General features: G+C 42.5%; 1 protein-coding gene across 1 annotated transcript; it reads right to left on the bottom strand.

Annotated features, from left to right (window-relative positions):
- Nucleotides 1-264: 264 nt before the first annotated feature.
- Nucleotides 265-3,344, bottom strand: gchfr (GTP cyclohydrolase I feedback regulator). Its single transcript, XM_044015328.1, has 3 exons — nucleotides 3,161-3,344; nucleotides 2,520-2,614; nucleotides 265-864 (listed from the first exon to the last, which is right to left on the bottom strand). Exons 1-3 carry the CDS (start codon nucleotides 3,194-3,196, stop codon nucleotides 735-737), a joined length of 261 nt encoding a protein of 86 aa, XP_043871263.1. The 5' UTR covers nucleotides 3,197-3,344; the 3' UTR covers nucleotides 265-734.
- Between the last annotated feature and the right edge of the window lie 9,399 nt (nucleotides 3,345-12,743).

Below are 12,743 nucleotides of genomic sequence, written 5' to 3'. Positions count from 1 at the left end.
AGGGCTGGCCCCAGTCATGCTGGCCGACCTGCGGCTGTAGTGAAACCACCCAGTGATTTTTGGCTCTTGAAGGCAGACGCCTGCACTCCGAGTGCCTGCAGTGCTGGTGTGTAAAGCGTTTTTTTTGTTGTTGTTGTAAATATTGTTTACATGCGACATTTTTTTCAATGGATTGTCACGTGGCCGTGTACATGTGTTCCATTTAGTCTGTGGTTAATCTGAGGATTGCACATTGTTGTATTAGCAAGTACACAAAGCAATACATATCATTACATCATTTAATTGCAAGCACATGACAAAAATAAAAACATCCTTGCACAGTTCCATCCGTATAAACCAAACTAGTACTTTTTTTTTATTCACTGAAAGAAAGTCCTCACTCCCTGAATGTAAACATGGACAAAGAGTATTATAAAATCTTTAATTTTTCTTACATATTCAAGCTTGATTATCTTATTCTCACTTGGCTAAAGGCCAGATTTATCGCTGTCATGTACAACAAAATAAGCTTACAGTACAGTAACAATATGGTAACGTTGTGTTTTATTGTGACAAAGTACTTTTGTAGTGATTATAATGGACATAACGGACGATGCAACACTGTAATATAATACGGCGTTACCGCAATGTTGCCTCCCTAATGCAAAACTATTACCACACTGTCGTTATTATACTGTCAAGTGTAACCTCAAATGCTCTGATGTGTTCACAGTCGACTCGACATGCACGACAGTTCACTCCATCTCCTTGTGAAGGCACCACACCAGCGTCTGTCCGACCCCAGTCATCGACACCAAGCGGAAGCCCACCTTCTCCAGCTTGTCCAACACCAGGCGCGGCGGGTCGTCCACGTGGTACTCTGAACTGAAACAAGCATAAACACAAACGTCAGGCTGCTTCGACCACAGATGTGGAAGGGATTTCTCCGTCTCTCAAGTAAACTCGGTTGAGCGCTGTTAATTGTTCCGTTGCTTGTTCTCTCGCACCTTGCTTCATTTCCCAGCAACATTTGAATCAGATTGCCAATGACAACACACTCCCCAGATCTGCACTCTATCAGCTTCGAGCGGTTTAGGCTAAACCTGCGAAGCAGCAGGTTTTCCCCCCCCACTCCATGTGACCTGATCTCAGCTGCTGTCAATATGTACGTGTTAACTGCCAGAATAAGAGAAACTCCAGTTTTAAGTGCCTAAATATGGAAGTGGGGCTTGATATGAGCACATTTTCAGTCCACCTGGGAATAGACTCAGTGTGCGTGGAGGTCCATTTTGGGAAATGTGCCATCGCAATTTACTGGTAGGGATGCTTTCCCAAAATCAATTAAATCTTGACAGAAATTCATCATTGTATGAAAACAGGCCTGGCTCAAGGCATATTATGGGCCTGCAGTCGAAAATAGTAAATCGATAGAAATAATTGCAAGTCTGGCAGTTGGTGACAAGTCCTCGTCTCTTTAGGCCCCTCCATCAAAGCGGTCTAGAACTAGACTTGGACAGACCGATTCAGACTCTGGACGTGGTTCCTTGCACGTCATCAAATGTAGATGAAACAAACCTACAGTATCTGTGTGGGTTATTTTAGTCATATCACGGACAAATCCACATTTCAAACGTGGTTGCAAGAAAAATTGACGCGCATCGTCTCACTCTCCTTTTGGTCACACGATGCAGAGCTGGAATGAACCACAAAGGTTCTGTGCTACAGTCGCAGCCCGGCGTTGCTGTATAGCAAATCTGAGATGATTATGTGTTTATATATACACTCGTGTTGTTTGGTTTCCCTTCGTCCACCTTGTTTTGGGTGAGGTACACGACTTCCATCCCGTGTATTTTGTCTTTCGTTCATTTGCTGAGGACACCAACACGTTTGTTCTGTTCGGTGTAGTTGTTCGCGCTCGTGAACTTTGCAGCGAGAAGACTCGGGGTTCGCGACCTGGGTCAGAACAAGGGATGTTCTCCCCGTGTGTATGTGTGTTTTCTCCAGACGCAGATTTGGGGATTAGGTAAATTGGACACTCTAAATTGACCTTAAGTGTGAGTGAATGGTTGTCTCTATGTAGTCCAGGCTTTCATCTATGTCAGCACGGATTGGCTGCTCTCGAGTGAAGGCATGAATGGTGTTTTTTTTTTCACATTTAACGGAGACTTTGTTTTTTCTTGTGTCCTAACTTTCAAAAAGCAAATGGGATTAAATCTGCAGATTAAATTTTGAATCATCCATCCATCCAAATTCTACCTCAGGAGGGTCGCGAAGATGCTGTGCCAATCTCAGCTGACCTTAGGCGATAGGTGGGGTCACACCCTGGACAGGACAGACACATAGACACAAACAACCATCCACTCGCACATTTACACCTATGGTCAATTAAGAGTAACCAATGTACCTAATCCCCATTATTGCATGTTTTTGGACTGTGGGAAGAAGCTGGAGAACCCGAACATGCAAACTCCATACAAAAAGGCCCTTGTTTTGAAGATGACTTGCTTTATTGGCTCGCTGTATTCATTTTAAATACTCACAAATTGTTTCCCAGCATGGTTGTTTTCCTGGCTCCCAGGTAAGTCATGACAGCCGGGTCAGAGAGCTCATCGCCCACAGTCGTTGGACCGTTCTCCTGAAAGGACAGCAATCACACACATTATGCCACTGAGCAGCCAATTTGTCCCAACAACAACTTGTTGCACTTGAGCACACACTTGGCTGCACATCGTTCTACCTGCACCTGCACGTGTCTGCAGACCATAATCTCTGGCACGGACTAAAAATAGATGATCCAACACAACACTCAGGGAAGCTGTAAGAAGCAGTCGGCTCGCTGCAGTCAACACAGTGAACATGCACAAAGGGAGGGAGGCAAGTGGGCAACATGAGTTTTTAATTTCGGGCCAAAAAAAAAAAGGACAAGAAAACACACGAGCACATGCTCGCGCGCTCTCTCTGCTTTCTGCACCGCGTGTAGCCTTAACTGTTCGCTTCCTCTGTGCAGAATATCACAGGTCAGTGCATGACTGTAATCTGACCAGTGATTGATTATTATGAGTAGCGTTGCGCAGCCAAACAAATAAATCCCTCAGTGTCCTAAATTGCAGCACGTGCGTGTGCGTCCTCGTCTTGAAAGCGCGGCAGTAGTCACGCACATAATATTACGCGGGATACACACCAGACGGATCTGCGTGCTGATGAGTATGAAGGGCATCCCGGGTCCCCGGCGGTGCAGCGGTGTTATTCCCCTGGGAGTGTTTGAGGATCAGGCGCGACGGTCCCCTCTCTCTCTCTCTACCTCTCTCTCTGGAACTCTGCTGACAGCTCTGTACGGAATGCGGAAACACCCACCGCGATGGACCAATCACAGAGCTCCTCAGCATCTGCGCGTGTCCTCTCTCGCTGCACCAGTGTCGTCAGTAGTTTGTTGACATGAGACATTGTTGAATTTCTGTTTGTTTAATTAAACAGACACATGGATCACATTTGTGCCAATGTTATTACGAAAAAGAAGAAGATTTACACTCACAATAATGACTCAAACTCAATAACAAAGACTTGCTATCTCATAAAAGTACACTCTCAGACCCAGGTGCGAGCCCAGGTTGGAACGAGGATCTTGTCCTCCCACAGTCCAAAAAAAACTGTAGGTAAATTGGACACTCTAGATTCTAGAGTGTCAATTTACCTAATCTCCATATTGCATGTCCAAAAAAACATGCAATATGGAGATTAGGTAAATTGGACACTATTGCATGTTTTTTGCTTACGGTCAATCTAGAGTCTAGATTGACCGTAAGCAGTGGCGGAGCTAGACTTTTATCTTTGGGGTGGCCAAGGCTATTTCAGGTTAGGATCATTAGGCCACGACAGTAAAACTTGCTTTAGAATGTCCATCCGAAAAATCATGTCTTCTGCTTCTGATCCTCCTTGTATTTTGAAAATATAACTATTACCGAGTTCAATTTGATGTCAAGGATTCAGCCTTCAGCTAAAAATAAATGCATTACATGTATTACACTGCATATACCCACGTCTGGAACTCTTATTTCCTTCCCAGACATTTATTAATTTCCTCCCCGGTGCAGTAATAACACTTATTTGGGACCACTTTTATCACGGAGGGAAATGAAAGAAATAGACCAAAGGCAAACAACAATGACAGAGAGTCGGATAAAATCAGTAATATGAAAATAATGTTTCACTGATGCCAGAAGAGCCCGATGGCCCGTTCGGTTAGTCTTTTGCATGTCAGGCTCAGCTGGAAGGGTAATTTAAAAGCCCGGTCTCAGCTTCCTGCTGTGATAGTAAGCAGCCATGGATCTGAGTAATCTCATTAAATGGTCGGCTCTCGACACATAATGCTTGCTACGGTGGTTTTCCACAAACACGTTCCCCCCCCCCGCTTCCCATTAGATGCCCGTATGGCTGCCTTTAGATGCAGAGATCACATGGTTACTGTTATGGTTATGGTTACACGGTTACAGAGCCTGCAGACGTCTGGACCCACTTCATTCACAGACGGGGACACAGGTGCTTGCAAGGGACTGCTGAGAAGATTGCCACCTGGCTTCAAAGGTCACTTTCATCAGCCAGGAGAAACCTCACAAATTCAACGCTAAGAACACAGAGCATTTTGGCTGCTTTATTTACATTACTATGTTTAAAGGTGTGTGACTTTTGCACACACCTATTGCTACTTTATATCGCGACTAAAAATGCGCTATAAAACAAATCATAACTTTGACTCAACAACACTTAAGAGGACGCAACAAAAACCCACACCCCCAGGATGTTAAGGATGATAAGTCACAGGTGTTAAAGTCAAGGCCCGCGAGCCACATCCGGTCCGCCATGCAATTGTATTGGGCCCGCGAGATAATATGCCTTTCCAGCATTTTTTACCACTGATTTACTGATTAGCACCATTAAATGTGGACTTTGAAAACACAGAGCCGGAACCGGGGGGGTTATTTCTTTGTGTTTGGCTCCCTTTCTTTTAGCTTTCTATATCTATGTGCTGCTCTACTGAAATACAGTAGAGGCAATCAGGCAAGACAGATGTACATGGACAATGGAAAATAATTTAGGTTTTGGTTATGATTTCGGCCCCCTCTGTTATTGAGTTTGACACCCCTGATTACCAGGAGCTGTGTATTATTCCCACAGCAATTTACATGGGTCATGGGTTTTCATGGGTGCACCTCTGGCACAGATCCGTGCTGTGTGCGCACTAAGGGTTAAGTGGATAAAAAATGACTGACCAAGAAGTGTTTTCATTTTCCCTGGCCTCAAAGGTGAATGAGCTTCCATCTGAGTCATTTGCAGTCTGACAAACTGAAGAGCATCTCTTTACTCATGTTTTATCTGTCCCCATTAACCCGAGGCCTGCTACAGGAAAGAAAACAGGAAAACAGCGGGACGGTTGCTGAGGCCCCCCCCAAAAAAACAAAACAAATCGGAGACTTCAAAGTATTTGCCAAAAAGAACACTGTCTTCAAACATCACCGGAGCCACCTCTTGTGCTCCTGCAGTGTCTTCCTGTGCCGACTCATCTGCTGCTGGTTATTAGAGTGCAAGGTCACCTCCTCTGTGACCTGTGGCGACAGTGAGACTTGTCCCAAGTGGGTCTGCAGGAAGCCGTTGGCTCTTTTGATGAGGCCTTTGCCTTAACCTTCTCAGCTCATACATGCAAGTGACGACCCTGCAGCGTGAGCTAAAAACCAATACTTTGTAGGAAGAAAAACAACTAAAAGGTACGATTGAATTCAAAATAGGCCAACCTATTTTACGTGTGGTATTTGGAAGATCACCCAAAAAATAATAAGTGATATCAAATTTCACGACATCCCATGCAAAACATCAGGCTCCCTATGATAAATGTATATCTGGCTCATTTACTTGCCGGGAACACGGTCTGTGTGGGCGAAGCCCTGCAGTGGATCGCCGCTGCTAAAGCAATCGTGCTTGATTTACTGCTGGTGAAGCCTGGAATCGTTTATTTCCCCCAACATTCAACTGAATTCAGGTCAATTTTAGTAACTGTTTATCCATCCGGAGCTTCAATTGTGTCACAGCATCAGTGTGTATAATATAGATAAATCGCAATTGATGGATCGGGATACAAAAGTTGATGCTGTTTTTTTCTTCTTTTTTTTTTTTTAGACCGAAATGTGAGTGATATGTATCCCTGGCCTGACTGTTAATGAGTCTGTGCTTTGTTTACGACGTCACGCATAATATCGTCTGAGTTCGCTTCGAATCTTGCCAGAGCAGGTACCAAAAAATGACCTGGTACCAGGTACTATGCTAGTGGAAATGCAAAATAACTGTGCCGTGGAGAAAAAAAAGAGATTACACTAAGATTATAGAGAGTATAGTAAAGCTCCTTTAAAAAAAATAAAGAGATTAAATACTTAAGATAAGATGAAACGCAGACAACAGACTTAAAGGGTAGCTCTTGAGTTTGAGTTTTAGAAATATGACAGTGCTGTCCTCAGGTCTTTAGGAAGGCTGTTTGACAAACATGGACTGTGGTGACAAAAAACAGTTTTAATTTGTTCTCTGGGGATGATTTAAAAAGCCAGAACCAGACCCATAGGGTAAGAAAAGGCCTAAGACTGTTAACCCTTTAACACCGAGCGTATCGTCCGCGACACGTTTGGGCAAGCGCTCTTTACATTACCGTAATTATGCGATTCTAACGGTTTCTACAAGCTAAGAAGTTGCACTTCAAATGTGGCTCTTACTGTAATTTCACTGACACCCTAGCCCTCCACACACAGCAGCGAATCTTATCCAAAAATGCCTTGAAGACGGTCCTTTCGTCTGAGGTTTTGGTGATGTAAAGAATGTTTTATACAGTTCAAATTTCAAAATTAAAATTCATGTGCAAACAACTGCAGTGGGGGGTCAGACATAGGTGGACATGTTGAGGCTTAGGTGTTAAAGGGTTAAAACCAATAAAAGGACCTTTAAATAGTTCCTGAATCTCACAGGAAGCCAATTCAATCAGTCAATCATACACACCTGCAGCCCATCACACACTCTCACACACTCTCACACACACAAGCAGAGAGAAACAGAAAGAAAAGGAAGGAAAACTCAACCATGGAGTCATAACAAAGGAGGCTTCCATCTTATTCTGCCATGTTTCTACAACAACCCTGATGGACAAAACCAGCCTGAGCGTACGTTTCACATTTTACTTACTATGTAAACAGAAGAACGTTTGTTTTAGTACGTGAAGAAGGCCTCTGTGGTCCACTCACATGCTAATGCTAAAGGGAGAGGGCTGAGCAGAGGAGGCCTAAAACCCTCCGTCTCACCGTTACGTCACTAATTCTTACACGTTGGACCTTTTTTTACATGTGAGCAGAGATGTATAATACTAGATATTATAATAATAGTACTAGAGACCAGGACTTGAGTAAAAGTACAAGTACTCTTATCAAAAAGTGACTTCAGTAGAAGTTGAAGTGTTCTTTAAGCGCCACACTTCAGTGGAAGTACTAAAGTCTTCAACATTTTTTGTACTTCAGCATTGCAATTAGTTTATTTTAAAATGTACTACTCAAGTACTGAAAGTAAAAGTAGTATTGTGATATCCGCAGCATGTCAGGAACCGCGGGTAGCTAGCTTACTTAGCTAGCACTCACTGATAGCTGTTTGTGCCATTTGTGTATTATATTTGCACCTTTTCTACAAATTCAAAGGTGGGTTTTTGAAGGCCATTATTTCGCAATCTTTTGGAAGGCAGTGTAGGCATTTCATTTGATATGAACGGTCTTTTACGCCCACAAATGAAAACATAGACTCTGAGTAGGGCCAGGGGCGGTGTCCTTCCCCAACACCACGGTCACTGGAAGAAGTTGAAGGTGTTGAAGTTGTACTTGTAGAAGTAAAAGTATCAAACTCATTGAAAATACTCAGATACAGCATTTTAGTACTTAAGCACAGTAGTGAAGTAGTTCTACTTTGTTTCTAAGTAGAACATCTGTGCTTGTGAGAGATCAGTGATGTATTTCCCCGTGTGTGTGTGTGTGTGTGTGTCTGATCCCCTCTGAGAAGCTTCACAGTCTCTCCTTTAAAAGACGATACATCACTGACCTCTTTTCCTTTGCTGGTTTCCAGATTACACCCAGAGGCTTATGTAAAGTGTCTCAGATCTGCACTGATACTAAGCAGTATCCTCCTCCTCCTCCTCCTCCTCCTCCTCCTCCGTGTGCTTCTTCTTTTCACCTTACATCACCTCGCCTCCTACTCGGTCACGCTGCACCCACTGATGGATGTCGCTGCTGACTTGGGGAATTACACAACTCATCACAGCTGCACGTATACGCCCGCTGTGAAACACTGTGAAGCGCTGTCAACAGGTTAACCAGTCGCTGAGAAACACCAGGATGTGGTTTCTGCGGCCGTGCGTACTGGAAGGATTTGTTTAGGGAGACTTTCTTTTGCTGATTAAGAATAATGTCATCAGAAGAAATTTGGAACAATGTGTGCCTGTTCGCTGCGTCCTCTCTCTCATCACCTTGATTCAGAGCTTGATTTTTGTGCGAGTCGTGTGTCCCCATGGGTGCAGCGAATGGTATGAATTATAAGTAACAGGAGGCAGAATGATGCACACAGTGAACATAAAGGAACAGTGAGGAGATTTATTATGGCCTGAGTGCATCAGTGACCACAGTGATGTGAGTTATGTTGAACTGTCACTACTTAGGTATCCGAAATGGATGCTTCAGATACAGAACAGTGTGTTCAGCGTGGGTTATCTCACTCCATCCCAGCAAAATCTTTTATCAGAACATTTGCAGCTGTAAGATTTAAAAAAGTTCAACGTCCCACACAAAACTCACTCTTTCTCAAAATGAATTAGGAAATCTTGGTTGGGAACTTGCTCAGACGTCAAGTATTCAGTCTGCGTTTTCACAGTGATTTAAAGTTCTGACATACTTTTTTTTTGAATGATTACATTTTAAACTGCAGTATGACCGTCTTTCATGAAGTTCTACATCCTCCGCTTACTAAATCACGGTGTGTGTTTACTTTCTCTTTGCCTTTACATATTTATCTGAATGTCTTAGAACACAGAGCGTTTCGGCTGCTTTTTTTTCCCCCCATTACTAGGTTTAAACTATAAGAATGTGCAATATAGAGTGTCTTATATTCATTATTTCAGCACAACCTAGGCAATCTTATGAAAAAAGAATGTCATTTTCACCAACTATATAAAAGTACCTCAGCAAAAAGTGCTCAAAATGTTTACAATCGGATTTAATTTGTGAAATTTCACAGATCAAAGTTCGCTTGGCTCGTTTTTAAGATCAAAAAGAAAAGAAAAAACACTCTATTTTGTGACTTCTACACAATTATTGCTACTTTATATCACGACTAAAAATGCGATATAAAATGAATCATGAAGACAAAAAACGCATTTTGTGCCGTGTGAACATTAAGGGTTAAAGTTCTGACAAGTTATACATCCTCAGTTTACTAACACGTGCTTTGTGTTTACTTTCTCTTTGCTTTCAGATGGCCAGCTATTCATCTGAAGGTCTTCCAGTGTAATTATAGACGACATTAAAGAAGAAAACGGCGAAACAGGTAAACTAAACTAAATCTATTCACTTCATACATCACACAGTAGGTTCAACTTTGTATCCACTGATCAGAGTGAGTGGCTCCAGACTGAAATATCTATATTGTTATTTATTTGATAATGCAGCAGACTGTCAGTGAATTGGTTTATTCAAGCACAGAATACAAATAAAAGACATGATGTCAACTGTGTTATTGCACAACCCAAAACTGGCCATTTTTTGCTCAGAGATTGTTGTTTTTATGTGGAGAAAGATGAGCCAAGTGAACCAGGAAATGTGACGTATTTGTAATTTCACAAATACAATCTGATTTTAAACATTTTGAGCACTTTCTGCTCAGGTGTGTTTTCACCAGATTGCATAGGTTGTGCTGAAAAAAGGATATAAGACACTCTATTTTGCATACATTCTTATAGCCTCTGTATATACTGTACGTTTAAACATATTAATGGAAGAAAGCAGCCGAAATGCGCTGTGTTCTAAGTTCAAATATGTCTGAAAGGCGACAAGTTCTTGCAGCTGTGATATTGATAAACACGATATCTATTAAGAAGCATGTCAAGTAAGTAAGCCTTACAACTGCAATACGATACAACATAGTGATTAACCGCTAATTAACCAATACAAAATGATCGTATCTTCAGAAAGTAGCACATACGTAGAGGGTGGACAGAACGAGAGGAATGTGTACCATCAGGACTGAGTCACATCACAGTTCCCATCAGGCCTGTGGTTATTATGTTGTTATTATATGTTGCAGCATGTGTTTGCTGTTTATGAAGCAGTCTGTTCGAGGTAATCAGCTCAGTGTTTCACTGCAGCTTCACTGCAAGACGAATGGCTGCTCTCTCGAAAAACAAATACGACAATGAGGCTTGGCGCAGAAGCGGGGACAGCTTGACTTTATTTAATGCATAACAACAACAAACGCAATGGCTGCCCTGTTGGCAATGGCCCTTTATCCTGCAGCGAGCTCAGGGAAGTTTCACTGAAGTTTGCAGTGAAACGCATCCCAGTTGCTGTAGCATAGTGTGACGTCTGTTGCCGTGAACCTAAAAAAAAGAAACAGCAGCTCCTGAGTAGAACCTAGAAGCTTTTGCTGAATGCTGAATCTAATTTAAGGCATTGAATTTGTCCTATTCAATGCCTGAAATGATTTGCTATTAATAGATTAGATTAGATAGAACCTTTGGGAAGTTCCCTCCAGGAAATCCAGGTTCCAGTAGTACAGCAGCATAGAAAATAACAATAGGAAGCAAAGTGATACACAGACTATCAGCAAGAAACGGCGGTACATATTAAAGAGCCAGACTGTCTGCGACGCCTCCGGTTTGGAAAGAACTAGATTATCCGGACGTGTCGTGACTTTTAATCCTGCAGCCCACAGTCAACACTACAATCACACGAAAGAGTATTTGTGGCCTTCACTTGACCTTACAACAAAGGAGGAAAGAGAGCAGAGAATAGTGAGAGTCAATTACGTGACAGTGATGTCATCGCACCAGCAGCTGTGATCGAGGCCATGTGTCTCACAGACATCCCTCACTCGGCTTCATGCCCTGTATCCTTCACAGTAGATTTCTACGTTAAATTGGGTATATTGAACAGGTGTACGTGTGTTTAGTGTGTGTGTGATGTTATTTTTTATTTTTTATCTATCTATCAATTCCGTATCAACACAAACACTTTTATTTTGAAAGGATATGAATGAGTTACTGGAGATTTAGGTGACATACACACACACACGACACGCATGATGCGACAAACCTCAGTCACAACTGTAAACAACTCACAAGCAACCGCCAGCGTTATCATCACCTCAGAGCGGGGATGATAATAAATTACCATCTGTGATTTTATTGTCTTGTTTTGACAGATAACAAGTAAATTACCAATTATCGCCTCCGCTCTGAATCCACGAACACATCCGGAATCTGACCATTGAACACGTTTTTTGGGGCGTTTTGAGGGTTTACGCGGAGACGGATCCGACTGAGCGCGAAAAACCCAGTGGAAAACTCGCATGCATTCACACACACACACACACACAGACTGTAATGATTTTACAAGATGATAGATGAAGATGGCTGCAGAGAGTCACATTCTTAAATGTCGTGTGGTGGAAATGGTTTCCGTGTTTCCCATGACCAATGGCTCACTGACACTTATTGAATTCGTAATTTGCTGCTTTATTACAAGCTCCATCCGATGCACGGAATCGTGTGGGAGACGTGGACACCCACTCTGTTACACACACACGCACACAATTACATGGGTGTATGTGCTCTTTGTGTTGTGTTTCTCTGTCTGTGTTGAGTAATGAGGCTTAGCATAAACTCCAGACCTCCCTTCCTTATCTTTGCATGTTCTCGACACAGCTCTAACTGATGTCTGTGTCGTCTTCAGTTAAAAACACTTTACGTCACACGCTCCTCGTGTCGGTTTGGTCACTTTTACGTTCACCGTGTCACTCACAAATACTTTTCCTGGTGAGGATTAAGAGTTGCAAGCTTGGAGTTTTTCCAGAAACGCTACAGGATGTTGGATTTAGCTTCTGAATTAAGAGCAGTAAATAAGTTAAATATTGGAGCAGCTGTTTTTTGCAGGTTCCTTGATTTTCCTGGAAAACGACCCGGTGCTTAGAGCAACTTGGACAGATACGCCGGCCTCTCAGAGAAAAGGGAAATGAAGCGCCGTTCCTGTGTATCATCATCAACCACAGTGTCATTGATAGGAAGTTGTCTAATGTCACACAGACCCTGATACATACGAATTTCACATGCAAAACAGCATGATATTACTCTCCAGAAGACAGTATTATAGTCTGGTTTAGTTTAAAAACTGTAACACATTTTAACCATATGAGCACAAAATCTTAACTTTGTTAGGACTGTGGTTTTAAATTATTTAAATCCATTGTTTAGTTGAATGTGTGGTTTAATAATCAAAAGTACGTGTGCTCATAAACCGGTTATTTATCAAATTTGAGTACACATTTATCAAGACGTGCAGCTGTGCAACGACACGAGTAGTTTGACTTGAGTCGAGACTGCGCAGGGGAAAGGGTCAGAAATCTTTGAGAGGAAACGTCCGATGTTTGACTTTGCAAAGGGACTTGATGCGATCGAATGGGTCAATCCATGGCTGCAACGTGTGGAA

This window comes from Solea senegalensis, unplaced genomic scaffold (assembly GCF_019176455.1).
Source record: "Solea senegalensis isolate Sse05_10M unplaced genomic scaffold, IFAPA_SoseM_1 scf7180000013266, whole genome shotgun sequence".
Classification (NCBI taxonomy): Eukaryota; Metazoa; Chordata; class Actinopteri; order Pleuronectiformes; family Soleidae; genus Solea; species Solea senegalensis.
This window is presented reverse-complemented; position numbering and strand designations above follow the sequence as displayed.